Source organism: Nyctereutes procyonoides, unplaced genomic scaffold, assembly GCF_905146905.1.
Source record: "Nyctereutes procyonoides isolate TBG_1078 unplaced genomic scaffold, NYPRO_anot_genome, whole genome shotgun sequence".
NCBI classification, from domain to species: domain Eukaryota; kingdom Metazoa; phylum Chordata; class Mammalia; order Carnivora; family Canidae; genus Nyctereutes; species Nyctereutes procyonoides.
The window spans coordinates 2973076-2990650 of record NW_026575041.1 but is presented as its reverse complement, the minus strand read 5'-3'; the positions used below and the strand labels follow the sequence as shown (position 1 = coordinate 2990650).

Here is a 17575-nt window from a genome sequence, read left to right as displayed (position 1 = left end):
ATAAAAAATTATAACGCAAATAAAAATCTCATATTGTATACTTTAAATATGTGAAATTTATTATAAACTGATTATACCTCAGTAAAGTAGTTTTCAGACATTTCTACTGCAGAAGCCTTTTATACTCTTAAAAATTATTGATGACCTCAAAGAGGTTTATTTAGGTAAGTTGTACCTATTTTTACCGTATTAGAAATTTAAACTGAGGGCAGCTCTGGTGGCGCAGCGGTTTAGCACCGCCTGCAGCCTGGGGTGTGATCCTGGAGACCCGGGATCAAGTCCCACATCAGGCTGATCAAGTCCCACATCGGGCTCCCTGCATGGAGCCTGCCTCTCCCTCCGCCTGTGTCTCTGCGCCCCCCCCCTGAATGAATAAATAAAATCTTAATTTTTTTTTAATTTAAACGGAGAACATTTTTTTCAAGTTTTATTTATTGCTTTCAGAGAGAGAGGGAGAGAGCATGTACGAGTGGGGAGAGAGGCAGAGGGAGAAAATCCTCCAGCAGACGACTCCCCTCTGAGTGCGGAGCTCCACACAGGGTCAATCTCACAACCCTGAAATCACAACCTGAGCTGAAATCAAGAGTCAGATATTTAATCAGCTGAGCCCCCAGCACCTCTAAACTGAGAACATTTTAAAATATAATACACAAAATCAGTTTATCTGTACATCAACAGTGAATAAACCAAAATGAAATTGAGAAAGCAATTCCATTTACAATAGCATCAAAAAGAATAAAATGCTTAAAAATAAATGTAAGTGAAAAAGTCCAAAACTTATTCTCTGAAAACTACAAAACATTGTTGAAAGAAATTAAAGAAGTTCTAAATAAATGGAAGGACATCCCACGTTCACAGATTGCAAAACTTAATATGGCCTAATTCCCCAAAACAGTCTGTAGATTCAACACACTTTCTATCATAATCCCTGCTTGATTTTTCATGAAAATGGGCCAGCTCGTCCAAAAATTCATATGGAAATTCAAAGGACACAGAATAGGCAGAAGAATGAAGAAGAAATGCCTAATTTCAAAACTTAACACAAAGCTACAGTAAACAGTACAGTGTGCTACTGGTATAAGGAAAAGAATGTGTATTCAAGTGCATATGGAATATTCTCCATAATAAATCACATATTAGGCCACAAAACAAGTCTCAACAAATTTTAAAAGATTGAAATCATATATATCTTTTCCGACCACAACACTATGAAACTAGAAGTCAACCACAAGAAAAAATCTGGAAAGAGTACAAAATAACATGCTGCTAAACAATGAATGGGTCAACCAAGAAATCAAAGAAGAAATCAAAAAGTATGTGGAGAGAAATGAAAATGAAAACACAATGGTCCAAAATCTTTGATGCAGCAAAAGCTGTTCTAGAATGGACATTGATAGCAATACAGGCCTCCCTCAAAAAAGCAAGAAAAATCTCAACCTAACCTTGCACCTAAAGGAGCTCGAAAGGGACACCTGGGTGGCTCAGCGGTTGAGCGACTGCCTTCGGCTCAGGGTGTAATCCCAGGATACTGGGATCAGGTTCCTGACTGGGAGCTTACTTCTCCCTCTGCCTATGTCTCTGCTTCTCTCTGTGTGTTTCCCATGAATAAATAAGTAAAATCTTAATTAATAAATAAATAAATAAATAAATAAATAAATAAATAAATAAATCTAAATACATAAATAAATAAATGAGCTCTAAAAAGAAGAAAAAACATAGCCCAAAACCAGCAGAAGGAAGGAAATAATAAAAATTAGAGCAGAAATAATTGATATTGAAACTTAAAAAAAAAAATAGAACTAATTAGTGAAACCAGGAGCTATTTCTTTGAAAAAAATAAAAAATCAACAGAATTGATAAACCTCTAGCCAGATTCATCCAAAAAAGAGAAAAGACTCAAACAATATCACAAATGAAAGAGGAGAAATAATAACCAATACCACAGAAATACAAGCAATTGTAAGAAAGTATTATGAAGGTACACATGGGCAGCCTGGGTGGCTCACTGGTTTAGCGTTGCCCTTAGCCCAGGGCCTGATCCTGGAGACCTGGGATTGAGTCCCACGTCAGGCTCCCTGCATGGAGCCTGCTTCTCCCTCTGCCTGTGTCTCTGCCTTTCTCTCTCTCTCTCTCTGTCTCTCATGAAAAAATAAATAAAATCTTAAAAAAAAAAAGCGTACAACTCTTGATCTCAGCTCAGGTCTTGATCTCATGGTCATGAATTCAGGCCTCACATTGGGCTCCACACTGGGCATGGAGCCTACGTAAGAAATAAAAAGAAGGGAAAAGAAATAAAAGGCATTGAATGTTCATAGATTGGAAGAATAAATATCATTAAAATGTTTATACTACCCAAAGCAATCTACACATTTAATGCAGTCCCTATCAAAACACCAACAGCATTTTTCACAGAACCAGAACAAACAATCCTAAAATTTTTATGGAACCATAAGAGACCTGAAAAGCCAAAGTAGTCTTGAAAAAGAAAAGTAAAGCTGAAGGCATCACAGTTCTGGACCTTCAAGTTATATTACAATCTGTAGTAATCAAAACAGTATGGTACTGGCACAAAAATAGACACATAGGTGAGTGGAACAGAGTAGAAAACCCAGACACAAACCCACAGTTATATGGTCAGTTAATCTGTAACAAAGGCAAGAATATGCAATGGGAAAAAAGCAGTCTTTTCAACAAATGGTGTTGGGAAAACTGGACAGTAACATGCAAAGAATGAAACTGGACCACTTTCTTACACCATACACAAAAATAAACTCAAAATAGATTAAAGACCTAAATGTGAGACCTGAAACCATAAAAATCCTTGAAGAGAGCACAAGCAGTAATAATTTCTCTGACATCAGCTATAGCAACATCTTTCTATATATGTCCACTGAGGCAAGGGAAACAAAAGCAAAAATAAACTGTTGGGACTACATCAAAATAAAATCTTGTCGGGGATCCCTGGGTGGCTCAGCAGTTAAGCACCTGCCTTCAGTTCAGGGCATGATTCTGGAGTCCCGGAATCGAGTCCCACGTCAGGCTCCCTGCATGGGGCCTGCTTCTCCCTCTGCCTGTGTCTCTGCCTCTCTCTCTCTCTCTCTCTCTCTCTCTCTCTCTCTCTCTCTCTGTGTGTGTGTGTGTGTGTGTCTCATGAATAAATAAAATCTTTTTTAAAAATAAATAAAATAAAATCTGCACAGCAAAGGAAACAACAAAACTAAAAGACAGCCTACTGAATGGGAGACGACATTTGCAAATGACATACAATAAGGGGTTAATATCTAGAATATACAAAGAATTTATACAACTCAACACTCAAAAAAACAAAAACTTCAGTTAAAAAATGAGCAGAAGGCATGAACAGACATTTCTCCAAAGACTTGCAGGTGGCCAACAGACACATGAAAAGATGCTCAACATCACTCATCATCAGGGAAATGCAATCAAAACCATAATGAGATATCACCCCACACTGTCAGAATGACTAAATCAACAGCACAAGAAACAAATATTGGCAAAGATGTGGAGAAAAAGAACCCTCGTGGGGCAGCCCCGGTGGCACAGCGGTTTAGTGCCGCCTGCAGCCCGGGGTGTGATCCTGGAGACCCAGGATCGAGTCCCATATCGGGCTTCCTGCAGGGAGCCTGCTTCTCCCTCTGCCTGTGTCTCTGCCTCTCTCTTCGCTCTCTCTGAATGAATAAATAAATAAATATTTTTTAAAAAAAAAGTAAAAAAAAGAAAATCCTTTAAAAAAAAAAAAAAAGAACCCTCGTGCACTGTTGGTGGGATTGCAAACTGGTGCAGCCACTATAGAAGACAACATGGAGGCTCCTCAAAAGTTAAAAATAGAACTACCGTATGATCAAGGAATCGCACTACTGGATATTTCCCCCAAAGAATACAAAAACACTAAGTCAAAGGGCAAATACCCCATGTTTATTGCAGCATTTATATACAAATAGGCAAACTATGGAACCTGCCCAAGTGTCCATTGATAGACGAATGAATAAAGATACGGGGTTGTGTATGTATATACACACACACAATGGAATATGATTCATCCATTAAAAAGAATGAAATCTTGCCAGTTGGAACAATATGGATGGATCTAGAGTATATAATGCTAAGCAAAATAAGTCAGAGAAAGACGAAATAGCATATTTCACTCCTATGTGGACTTTAAGAAGCAAAACAAAGCAAAGGGGAAAAGAAAGAGACAAACCAAGGAGCAGACTCTTAACTATAGAGAACAGATGGTCACCAGAGGGGAGGTGGGTGGAAGTGTGGGTGAGATAGGTGATGGGGAGTAAGAGTACACTTATCTTGATAAGCTCTGAATAATGTATGCTATATCACTCTTATACACCTGAAACTAATATAACACTGTATTTGAACTGCACTGGAATTAAAATTTTAAAAGAGAGAAAAATAAAGGAGAGTGGGTAAAACTGAAGGCAAGATTATTTGGAAAATTGTTGTAATCTAAGCAAGAATTAGTGAAGCCAGCACTATGGGAATGGGGATGGATTTGCAGTACCACGTTAGGAGCGTTATTGGTTGATCATCATATTAGGGGTTTTCTCATTGGTTCGGAATTTATTTTGGCCCCATTTATTTCTGACAGAAATAGTGCCACAAGAAGTCAGGCATTACGTCATGAAGAGCATGTGCAGAATATCCGCCGATTTCATGAATCCCTGCAGCAGGGAGAGGCAGTTTTGCCACGTGATGACAAACTGACCACACTGCCTTTGTCCTCCCGTACTTCCATTCTGACTTCTCTCAGGTAAGGCCCTGTGCTGGGAAAAGACACAGGAAACCATAGTGAAACAAGCACAAGGTAAAATGGCCAGTGGCAACCTGCAGTACTGCCCTTCTACCAGCTACCACTGCCCTGGGAGGTTGAGGGGGCTTTTGTCTATGTAAGTGTTGAGCTGGACCCTGGAACCTCTCAGGATTCCTCAGAGGTAAATCTTTTTCAAGCTTGGGGCCTTCCATTCCTTCACAGGTTTCTATTACTGATCCACCTATTAACACAGGAACTTGAGGTTATCCACCAAACTTAATAACCACCCTCACATCTATACTGCTTCATATCTACTTTAAATTTACAGAACCTCATCCTGCCCACCATCTTTCTTCACAGAACCACTGAATTCTTCCAGACCAGCATCTGTCCTATTAATGTTACCCTGTCTCTTTCTTAATTTAGTCAGCATCTGAGCCAGAGAAGCACTGTGAGAATTGAAGGGGCCATTATAGATCATGTGAGTTAGCCCCTGGGTTATCTAGTAAGAAGTGTGGTGCTGTGAAAAGGTTTTAGCTTCCAATCCTGGCTCTGCCATTCCTAGAGGAGGAGATAGCCTGTTGCCAGATAATTATAATGATGTGGGATAAGAGCTGCAGATTTTGAGAGGAAGCTCAAGGCTGTGTTCCTCAACCATAACTTCAGAGAAGTCAGTTGAAGGAAATGACTGAATAAAAGGCTGGCTGATGTTTAAGAAAATCACTATAACCATCAGTTACTGGTTTCAGTTGACGATATATAATGGTTTACTGCTGTCATTGTCCATGCCTACAAATAATTTATTTTGTATTTTTGAATAAAAAGACATTTGTACATTCCTGATAACTGAGTGCAAGAACCATGTACCAATGTACTGCTTTCAACTTAAATCACTGAGGCATTTTTACTACTATTCTATTAAAATCAGGATTTTAGTGTTTGCCATCACCAGATGAAAAGTTAAGCAGCCTTTCTGTGGAGAGTAAGAATAATTGTGTACAAAGTAGAAAAAATATCCAATTATGTGACAACCTTTGTGTAATAAAAATTTGTTTAAAATTAAAAAAAAAAAAACATCTGCAGATTTTCTGGCCAAGGGTAGATGGAAGAATGAGGAACATTCTAAGTTGGTCATGGGAAGCTTTAAAGAAGTCACATTTGAACTGGTCTTTGAAGGAGCAGGTCAACAAACGTGAAGGACATTCTATGCAGAAAACATGCTAAGACCCAGAGGCATGAAACATCACATCAAGTTTGATGGAATACTAGCAATACACTTAGGCTGCAGCTGAGCCTAAGATGCAAAGAGCAGAGGCCCTAGTCAGTTGGGCATCTAATTCTTGGTTTTGACTCAGGTCATGATCTCTTGGATTATGGGATGGAGCTCCCCATGTTCAGGCTCCGCGCAGGTAGGGAGGCTGCTTGAGATTTTCTTGAGATTCTCTTGAGATTCTCAAGATGCCCCTCACCCCACTTACATGTGCTGCCTCTCTCTCTCTCTCTTTCTCACTCACTCACTCACTCACTCACTCAGAAATATGAATGGATGGATGGATGATGTAAAAAAAGCAGGGCAAATTCTATAGGGTCATCTTATATGAGCTTTAAATGTCAGCTAAGAGTTTGGACTTTTAGAACAAATGATTCTCAAGTGAATAGCAATGGGGGAGGGGAGGAAGAGTGTGTAAAGTTTGGGGAAAAAATATTTGACAGATTTTATATTTGGAAAAAACTAACTTATTGTTTTCATAAAGCAAAGTCAGAAAAGAATTGGCAAAATAGTTTTGATTGGTGGGACATGGGTTGTTCAAACTTATATTACAAGGAAGTGGTATGTTCAGATTCTCATTTTGATTCTCAGCTAGAGACTGGAGGCTATTTAAGTAAAACCATTAACATTGTGGCCGCATTTTATTGGGTCATTCACGAAACATATTTTAGAATTCACTGAGAAAAGAGAGAAACTCTTCCTGCATCCTAGAGCAGTTTCTCTCAATGTCAACCTTATTGACATTTAGGCCAGATATTTTGTTGTAGGGGGCCTGTCTTATGCATTATAGGATATTTAGCAGCATCCTTAGCCTCTATCCACTGAATACCAGAAGCACCCCTCCCCTGATTGTGACAACCAAAAATGTCCCCACACATTGCCAAAAGGTATCTTGGGGCCAAATTGCCAGGCTGTGTAAACTACTACCTTAGAGCACTGGTTCTCAAAATTTAGAATGTATCAGAATCACATGAAGAGCTTGTTAAAAACATCTGTTGCTGGACCCACCCCTACAGTTTCTGATTCAGTAGGTCTAGGATAGTGCCTGAACATTGGCATTTCTACTAAGTTCTCAGATGATGCTGATGCTGCTACACCATAACCAGGTTTTTAAAACTGCTGGTAGATGAATTCCCTACCAAATGAAGATAAACAAGATACCAATTTTGCATTACTTCCTTGGGTTCACAGAGCCCTAAAACAGTGCTTCATTTGAATCACAGCAATCCTCTGAGGCCTACAGAGCAAATATTAGTAAACATTTTCACAGATGAAGGAAGGGCACCTGGGTGGCTCAGTTGGTTCAGCGTCTGCCTTCGGCTCAGGTCATGATCTCGGGGTCCTGGGTGGCTCAGTTGGTTCAGCGTCTGCCTTCGGCTCAGGTCATGATCTCGGGGTCCTCGGGATTGAGCCCCGCCCCGCATTGTGCTCCCTGCTCAGTGGGAAGCCTGCTTTCCCTTCTCCCTCTGCCCCTTACCTCTGCTTATGCTCACACTCTCTCTTTCTCGCTCGCTCGCTCTTAAATAAATAAATAAATCTAAAAAAATTAAAAACCTCTTCACAGATGAGAAAATTGCAGCTTCGTGTTAATAGGTTCTATATCCAGAATCTCTGACAAGGCCAGTTGGTTTTGCATATTTTCTTAACTTTTGCCAAGTTTACAGTTGTTTGCATGTTCCTGCTATAGGTGGCATGTGGCATATACCCAGATGTAGACACCTATGTAAATCCACTGTGATTTGAGAGAGTCATGGTTTCTATTGACAGATTAAGGATCAGCTCTGTGTTCTCTCATGTAATTAGATTTGACTGTAGAACATACAGACTGTTCCTAACAAAAGGATAGAAAAACTGAGTTTACTTCACAGGTATTAAGAGTCCATGTTGTACCAGTTGTACCAGGCACATTGAGTGTACCAGAGAAGTAGAGAAATTTGAGATACTATCTTCCATTACCAAATGCTCATGGCCTAGTTTGGGAAACTGACACATAATGAGAAAACTAAGCAGAAATCTAAGACAAAAGGTTGATGGAGATGCCAAGAGTAAAGGAGTTTAAGAGAGAGGTCATCCAATGACTTGGGTTGATAGAGTTTTGAAAAGGAGAAATATTAAGAGAGAGAGAGAGAGAGAGATGAGTACTTTAAAAGTAGCATAGGGACACAGCAAGGGGAGTAGCTTAAAATCAGGTTCCAGCATTCAGAGGTATGAGGCAAAAATGAACCCAGTTGGGGCTGGGCCCATCTATTATCATGGAGAAAGCACAGTAGATACAAAGGAATCAGCGCAGAGCTTACAGTACATCAAGGGAAACAGATGTGATTGAAGCATACAGAACTGTGGAGCACAAAGGGGGACCTCTTAAACCAATTTAGAGGTTCAGGGAAGACTTGCTAGAAGAGGTCACTTACTTGAAGGATCGGAAATGGTTATGAGGTAGCAAAGGTCAGTGTTAGTCCAGAGTAAGGCCTTCCTCCTTCAAGAGTAAGAGATATGAAGACTAGACCTGAATGGTAACCAAGAATGTGGGGTTTTTGCTGGACATCAGAAGAGAAATCTCAGTAGCCAGAGGAAAGGAGGGGAAAGTTGTCCCCAGCAGCAGGATTATAGTCAAGTAAAGGATGAATTAGTGGATTGGAGAGGGTAGGGTCCTAGTGTTAATAGACCAAGTGAGAAATACTAATTCCTAGCTCAAGCAGTAGAATGCCAAAGAAATGTAAAAGATGCTTGTAAAGCCAGTGAATAACCATTTTATCCTCTTTTCCCTTTCTTTTTTTATAGGAGGAATCTGAATGAGTTAGATCAGATCCAGCAGTACTTCAGTCAGAAGCTCAGCAAGCCTTTACTTCCCCTCAGTCCTCAGACTCATACCATTTCACAGTATCAAGAGAGCCAGAAGGACCATCTTGGACCCAAAGACAGCAGCCTAGACCCTGAGAGCCAGTGCATCCTGGAGAAATCCAATAACCTGGTGTTGCAAGTCAGCTCCTTAATCACGGGTATAGCTCAGGGCCCCTTTTATTGAGGAGTTATGGTCGCTGGGTACCTATTCAAAAAGTATTTGAATGTCTGCCCTCAGACAACCACCTATGACAAATAGAGACCAACGGCTTTCACTATCTTATTTACTGTCTTCCTTTTGAAAGGATAGATTCAGGAGCATGGCACAGGAACATGTGAAGTGGAAAGAGCATTGAACTGAGAGACTGGAGACCTAAGTCAGGTCATTGGTGGTTTTCTGGCACAGGCTTACTATTTAACACCACTCACCCTTTCCCTTCTTGAGGTTTCCTCAAAAAAAAAAGTGAGAGCAGATTAGGTAAGTTCAGTAGCAGTTCTTGAATTGTGCCACTCTGTTTTCAGGAAAAAATCAACTACGGACATATTCAAAATTGTAATTCTCAGAAGGCAGAAGTCTGAATTTTTAGCAGGTACCTCAGATGACTCTAGATGTTGGTGTTCCACAGTCAACCCTTTGAAAAATCGCTTAAAGCAGTGGTCCTCACTTTGGCTGCATATTGGAGTTTTTGAGGGAACTTTTCAAAATCCAGATGCCCAGGCTATACCATCAGTTAGTTGCAATAGGATTTCCGAAGGTGGGACCCAGGCATCAGTGTTTTTCATAACTCCCCATGTAATTCCACTGAGCATCCCAGACAGGCACTGCTGTAGAACAAGTATTTCTCAAACTTGCCTGAGCATAAAAATCACCAGAGTCCTGCTTCATTATATTGAATCAGAGTGTAGGGGTGGTAAGACCTGAGAACTTCTATATCAGGCACAGTTTGGAGAATTGTGAGAAATCAATTAGACCAGTACCTCTAGTCATCACTTGGGTGTCATTTTGTTCAAGCAAAAGATGTATATTGTACACAAGGATGAATAAGTTCAGTTTTCTCTGTTTAAAGGGGAAAGAAGCCACCATGATTGATACTAGGTACAAACCTTCTTCCTATCCTCTCTCCCAGAGAGCTGACCAGTTGGTAGCTAGGGCTCCAAAGGTACATGCTGTATTTGGCTTCTTTTTTTTTTTTTTTTTTAAAGATTTTATTTATTCATGAAAGACACAGAGAGAGCACAAGAGCAGAGACAGAGGCAGAGGGAGAAGCAGGCTCCACGCAGGGAGCCCGACACAGGACTCGATCCCAGGTCTCCAGGATCAGGGCCTGGGCCGAAGGCAGCGCTAAACCACTGAGCCACCCGGGCTGCCCCCTGTATTTGTCTTCTACTTGCTTGAAAATATTCAGTCATCTATTTATTGAGCACCAACTATGCCAGGCACTTTGTGTTACTAGTTCTAGGAGGATAAAGTGGTGGACAAGACAGGAATTGTCTTTGCTTTTCTCAAGCGTACATCTATAGTCAACTGAAGAAACTGCCCCCAAGAAAGAAAGCATAAGAGCAAAACAAAGGGAGGCTTGTTTGAGGTAGAGGTAAAGCAAATAGGGAACCCTTTAAATCAGTATATTAAAAGAGGAGAGAGAAGAGAGTGAAAGAGAAGAAAAGAGTTTAAATAAATAAACTCCCTCAGCCTCCATCACATCTCAGTATACACTTTTGAAGAAGTCATTAGACAAATAGATAAGAGTAAAGCTTGACAGTGAGTTACTAAGTGGGGATCTCATTTATGCTACATCTATATACCAAGTCCTTTACTGGGCCCTAAAAATGCAACATGAATCAGACACATGGTCTCTGCCTTTGAGAAGCTCACAGTCTGATGGGGGAAACACACACAATATCTTAAGTGCTTCCTTCTAGAACAATACTATAGAGCCATCTCATCCAGCTGGTGCACCTGAGAAGGCTTCCTGGAGGAGATTATAGTAGAGCAGGGCCTTGAAGGATGGGCTGATTTATAAAAAGCAAAAAGAATGTTCCAAGACAGAAAGGTTAGTTCAGGCCAAGAGATCAGGATTAATTAACCTGCTTCCTGGTTCCTGTTCCTGTTTGCAGGTTGGGATGTTCCATTTTCATACATCTATATTCCTCTTTGAAACTTGAAAATTGTTAATGTATTAAATTTAACCAGTACCTTCTATAGGCTGAAGACTCCATTACATGTCATGAGGGAGATGTGACCCCACACTCCAGGAGTTATATTTGCCTCCCAATTCATAACTTTCTTTTCTTAAATAACCATGCAAACAAGCCATTTACGAGGCCTGTTTATTAACTTTTTCCCTCCCATTTAATTGCAAAACAATTTGAAGTGACTGGTAGCTTCCATTTATTGTTTTGTTTTGTTTTTTAAAGATTTTATTTATTTATTCACGAGAAACAGAGAGAGACAGAGACACAGGCAGAGGGAGAAGCAGGCTCTATGCAGGGAGCCCGACGTGGGACTCGATCCTGGGTCTCCAGGATCACACCCTGGGCTGCAGGCGTCGCTAAACCGCTGTGCCACCAGGGCTGCCCCATTTATTGTTTATACATGTGCCATGCCACATACAGCCATTTATCTCATGTATTCTTTACCATAACCCTGTGCAAAGGATGGTGCTAATCACATTTTAAAGATAAACAGGTTCAGGGACACCTGGGTGGCTCAGCGGTTGAGCATCTGCCTTTGGCTCAGGGTGTGATCAAGTCCTACATTGGGCTCCCTACGAGGAGCCTGCCTCTCACTCTGTCTATGTCTCTGCCTCTCTCTGTGTGTCTCTCATTAATAACTAAATAAAATCTTTAAAAAAATAAAAATAAAAAATAAAGATAAACAGGTTCAGAGAGGATAGTTTACTCATGACCACAAAGTTGATAAGTGACAGTAGAGATTTGAACCCATGACTGACCAACTCCAAAAGTCTCTGCTCTTTCCACATACCATGCTGCCTACATTTTCTCTGTAAACCTCCCCTCCCTTACCATTTGGGTGACAGATTACTTGCTTTTATTTTCCAAGTAAGATATATAGTTCTAATAACTGTCATCAAATACATAAATAAGTAGATTCTCATTTTGATTTTTAATATAGGTAATTACTGAAGTAAATGGAAGCATGAACATGCCCACCAGGACTCCTAGCTCCCAAGAATTCCTGAGCATGAGCAGATAGTCTCTGAAAGCATTTCCACAGATGTAACTACAACTATAAACAGATTAGGTTTTGGTCCTCTGGTGTTAGAATAAAGTGCTAGAAATTGTATTGCTTTGAATATAGTTTCACTGACTCGGGTGGATTAACTATCTTTAAGATTTGTTCAAAATCTGATTGCAAGAATACATCCGAATCTAGAGCCTAGCATGGGAAATTGAATGGTGTGTGGCCCTACCTTGTAGTAAGAGTGATATCTGTTGCTATTCAGATCTGCAGACTATCACCAGGAATTCTCAAGCATCTTTGAGTTCTCATCGAGCCAGGAGTAGAAGTGGAGAGGTTCACACCCTACCAGATGCTCAGGATACTGTGGCCATGCAGGAACGAAGCACAACTCCAGACCTGCCATTGGCAAGACCTCCGGATGAGGGCAGAAACTCCCCAACTCCCCTTACTCTTGAAGAGACTTCAGGCAGAAGAGGAGTGCTCCATGAATCCCTGAGGTACACAGTACCCATTACAAGGATGCAGAGCAGTGAGGAAACTGAGGCAGGCCCAGCCTACAGTGATGAGGACTATGAAGAAGACATCATTGAGCCCAGGACCCTCAATGACATCACCACCGTGACAGACAAAACTAGCCCTTGGTCCAGTTTCATGTCAGACACAAATGAGATCAGCCTTCAGCCTGATAAGGTATATAGGGAAGACCCCTCTTGTCCTTCAAAGCCTTTCCCCAGAGAGGAGCTCAAGGGCAAAAGTAGCCCTCTGTCCAGCGCAGGAAGAGGGGTCAACCCCCACCTGCTTAGGCAGGATTCTCCTAGCCAAAGTCTTATTGCTTATGAGGTCGAAGCCTCTCATGCCAGGGATGGAGAGCCTGCTTCAGCAAACCCTCAGGTCATCACACCAGTGACGCCCTCAGGAGCCCAAGAGAGCAACGCCTCTGTTGGATTGAGCTCACCAAGAGCAGATCAGGACCAGGAGCCCAAGCCAGAGGCCCAAACTGAGAATGAAGCTGCCTCCAGTGAACTAAGTGACTCTGCTGATAGCTTCGAGAAATTCCCTCTCCACTTACCCTCCCAGAGCAGAAAGGAAAGTCATCGGGAGCTACTCATCAACTGCCCTGACATCAGGCAGAAGCAGGCAACATCTGGATCAGAAGTGTCCACAAGGCAGAGCCTCCTGTATCCTTTGGTATTTCCCATATTTCCCACAAGTAGTCCCTTAAGCCATTTCTAGGCATTTTGGATGCTGGCACTTAGGCCAGCCTGGTGTGTGAGTGTGAGCAGTGTCCTCCCTCATGTAATGCACTGGAAGATATAGGAAGTCCCTTCCTTCAGGAGACTCGCCCATGCTAATAAGGTGCTGTGATGCTATTAACACCGACTGTCTGAAGCATCATGCTTTGAATTGGGTTTAAGTGCTAGTAGCACATTCATTAGCATAGCCCCACGTGATTTACTGGATTAATCTATTGGGTATTTTACACTTGAAGGCAGAGTTCTGGATGTAAGGAATGAGACCTTTAATCGCAGGTGAAATAGAAGTAGGGGGTGCAGAGAGAGGGGAAAGGAGAGTAAATGCTCACTGACTAAGCATTTACTATGTGCCAGGCACTTCACATACCTAAGTCTTGAAGGTCGGTATCATCATTTCTATTTTGCATGTAGGGCAACTGAGGCTCAAAGAGTGACCTGCCTAACAGTTTTTTTAGAAAAAAGACAATGAAAGAGAAAGTGGACACAGTTGAAATGCACTTGCCCAATTTGCCCCACCCCCAAAATGGCAGTGTTAATGGGGGGAAGGGACACCTGACATTCCCCCTCTTCCTGCTTTGAAGCATAGATGGACATGTAATGAGAAAAATAAACCAGCTAGGACCATCGACAGCCCTCACATCTGTTTCCTAACTGGCTGATCAGATCAGCTCACCTGACATCCCAACAGCAAGCAGGAGTTACTGTGCAGCTGCTGGTGAAGGAGTCTGTTTTACTGAAGAGGCTGGGGGGCCTGTTTGTGACCCTTGCAGACTCAGCTTCTTATTACTTGTGTGACATCAGATCTATAATTTAACCCTTCTGAGCCTCAGCTTCTTCACCTGTAAAGTGGAGGCAGTTGCCCACCTTACCCACCAGACTGTACACACCCCAGGTAAGTCAGGGACCTTGTTTTATTCTGTGTCCCTGGAACCAGACATTGCACAGAGAAGGGATTAGTAAATCTAGATTGAATAGAACTATCATAATTTCACAGAATTCTTGAGAAAATCCAATCAAATTGATTCTTGAGGAAATTAAGTGAGGTGGAAACATTTTTACCCACTACACAAATGTGATTCGTGTTGCAGGGCAGAGAGAAACTAAAAGGTAGGGGTGAGGGATCAGGAGACCGAAACCATGGAATGGCTGGAGGGGGAGCACTGGAAGCACACTGCCTGCAGCAGAGATCCTTCCTGCCTCACTCATCCTGGCTTCTGATGTTGTTGCCTTTACAGGCAATTTAGTCATGCTCAGAATGTATGTCTGTGCTGGAGCAGTCACATGTGCCCAGATCCTAAGGGCAATGCTCTAATTCAGACCTTGCCAAGTATTCGTTCTTCAAAAAAATGGGTATTGCCAGGCTGTGTGCTGCTACTGAAGATTTAAATTAGACTTTATCTCAAGAAGTTCCCTTTTTTTTTTTAAAAGAGTTTATTCATTTATTCATGAGAGACACACACAGAGACAGAGAGAGAGGGAGGGAGGCAGAGACATAGGCAGAAGGAGAAGCAGGCTTCACGCAGGGAACCCGACGTGGGACTCGATCCCGGGAGTCCAGGATCACGCCCTGGGCCTAAGGCAGGCGCTCAACTGCTCAGCTACCCAGGGATCCCCAAGAAGTTCCCATTATGAAGCAGGGACAGGCAACGATACAGTTTATTGTTTTATATATTTTTTAATTTTATTTATTTATTCATGAGAGACCCAGAGAGAGAGAGAGAGGCAGAGACACAGGCAGAGGGAGAAGCAGGCTCCATGCAGGGAGCCTGATGTGGGACTTGATCCTGGGTCTCCAGGATCATGCCCTGGGCTGAAAGCGGCACTAAATGGCTGAGCCACCCAGGCTGCCCCAGTTTATCATTTTAATTGCTGTAATGAAACATGGACAGAATGCTAGGGAGCAAGAGGAAAAAGCTGCTGTAACACTGTTTAGAGGTATCCCAGCAAGAGAGACCATAGAACTGGACCTCAAAGATGAATAGCATTCTGTAGGTAGAGATGAGAAAAAGTTCTAGTCATAGTGAATTGTGTTTGCAGAGGCATAGCCATGTGAAAGAGCCTGGCCTGTGGGCAGCAGTTTACTCTGGTTAGAGCCCAGGGGTATGTGGGATGGCAAGGCAGGGCTACATCTTAAAGAGCCTTTTATGCCTGGCTAATGTGCTTGGACTCTAAACTTCGGGGTCCTTATCTTTAAGATAGAGGTACTAATAGTACTTCTCTTGTGGGGTGACTAAAAAAATCAACAGTATGAACTACCTAGCAAAGTGCCTGGTACCTAGTGTTCAGTAAATGATAACTGGTAAGCAAGAGTGTGATTGGTCATATTTACATATTAGAAGTCATAAATGCCTTGTAGAGGGTGGATTATGGATTAGATGAGGGGAGACCAGAAGCAAGGAGATGAGGTAGGAAACTTGCAATAATAAAAGGTGAAGAAATGTGACCCAAAACATAGACTGCTTTATGATGAAGTGGAAGGGCGTAGATTTGAAAGAATTAGCCACAGAAAAGAGAAAGAAGGAAATATAAAGTATGACTTAGAGATTTCTGTCACAGGTTGCTAGGTAAGTGAAGTCACTGACTGGATAGGGAACAGCACATAAAGATAGACAGTTTTGGGGGAAGGTACAAATTTCCATTTGAACATGTGTGCCTGTGAGACATCCAAGAGGAAGCCAACTATAAAGGTGGGGTGTCTCTGGAAACAGATCAGGGCAGCGGGAAGACAAAAGGGAGAACCACACACACAAATGGAGCCCTAAGGATCACCAGCAGGCTTCAGAACAAGACATGGCCACAAAAGGTGGAGAAGAGCTGGGCAGAGGTGGAAAAGCAGGAGGGAGGCAACGTGGGAGCAGAGTTTCAGGGAGTAGTGGTCAATGCTCTGACACTTCAGACAGGTCCATTAAAATGTAGACTGGTGGGTGGCTTTAGCATTAAGGAGGGCAGTGCAGACGTGGGAACGGAAGGCAGACTTCAGTGGGGGGAGGGAACCAGAGTAGTAAACACAACAAGAATAGGCAACTTTTTCCCATTAAGCAGAGAAATAAGAATAGCTGACATTTAATGAGTACTTGATGTGTCAGGCATCATTCTAAGCACTTGCGTGTATAGAGTCCTGTAATCCTCAAAAGTACTGTTATTATATCTACTTTACAGGTGAAGAAATGGGTGCAAAAAATGAATTTTCCCAAAGTTACTGTCTAAAAAGTGACAAATTACTGTGGGAGCAGTAAGGCAGGAGGTGATAAGTTGAGAGGGGGAGCTTAGTGCTTCAGACACACCTGTGACACCTCATAGCAAATCTTCCCCACAGCATCAGCTAACTGGCACAGTTCCCAGGAGTCAGAGCAGCAACAGCAACTAGGTCCTTCTTCACTTGGGCCTCTGAAGAAGGCTTGGGTAAAAGGGTCCTTCTCCATCAACATCTCCAACTCCAACACCACCTCTCTAGAAAAATCAAGGACTTGAACCAAAGCAGGAAATGATGCATTTCATTTATTCAGTAGATACTTACTGAACACTTAACTGTAATCCCAGGTACTCTGCTAGGTGACAGGAATATGACTATGAAAAAGATATCAATCATCTCTACTCTCCTGGAGTTCAAAGTCTAGCATGGAAGAGCAGTGATAAACCGATTTGAACCAGAATCCTATTTAGCTTATTGAATAGAAACAAAATTAAAACATCAAAATAGTCTCCTCCCAAACAGAATCAGTGTTTTGAATGAACAAATATTTTTGGAACACTGTGTTCTCAGCACAGTACTGGGTACGTCAGGATACAGAGAAGTACAGGATGTGGTACTTGCCTTCCTAGGGTTCAGATATAGACTAGGTGGACCAGCTATTCCTACAGACAGCCCCTCATGTGTTGAGTCCTCATTCCTGGATGTTGGCAGAGAACAGCTGGGAGGACAAGCCCTCCTTCAGTGCCAGGCATCTTCTTCCAGCCTGAGACACTGCCTTTGGAGCCACCTTCTCACCTTGACCCTGTCTGACTGACTTCTGACAGGTCAGTTTTGGGTCAGCAGGCCCTCAGCAAGTGTCACTGAAATGTTGCTACCTATTAGCATCATGCAGGGCTCTGGGAAGTAGTGAGGTAAATGAAGGAAACTACACTGTCCCTGCTGAGACAAATGGAGAGTCGTAGCAGAGTAAAACAAGTGTTAGCCTATGTTGCAGACTCCGGGGAAGAAGTCACCATGGGCTGACGCTAGG

General features: G+C 42.1%; 1 protein-coding gene across 4 annotated transcripts in view; it reads left to right on the top strand.

Moving 5' to 3' along the window:
• Nucleotides 1–17575, top strand: part of C2CD3 (C2 domain containing 3 centriole elongation regulator) — a 146828-nt gene that overhangs the window by 112043 nt on the left and 17210 nt on the right. For 3 of the 4 annotated variants that reach the window (XM_055320669.1, XM_055320668.1, XM_055320672.1), the window contains 3 exons: nucleotides 4625–4786; nucleotides 8838–9055; nucleotides 12362–13277. In XM_055320669.1, coding sequence (XP_055176644.1) covers nucleotides 4625–4786; nucleotides 8838–9055; nucleotides 12362–13277 — 1296 coding nt within the window. Of the gene's footprint in view, nucleotides 1–4624; nucleotides 4787–8837; nucleotides 9056–12030; nucleotides 12182–12361; nucleotides 13278–17575 lie in introns of those variants that run through there. The other variant, XM_055320671.1, reaches the window with a different exon arrangement.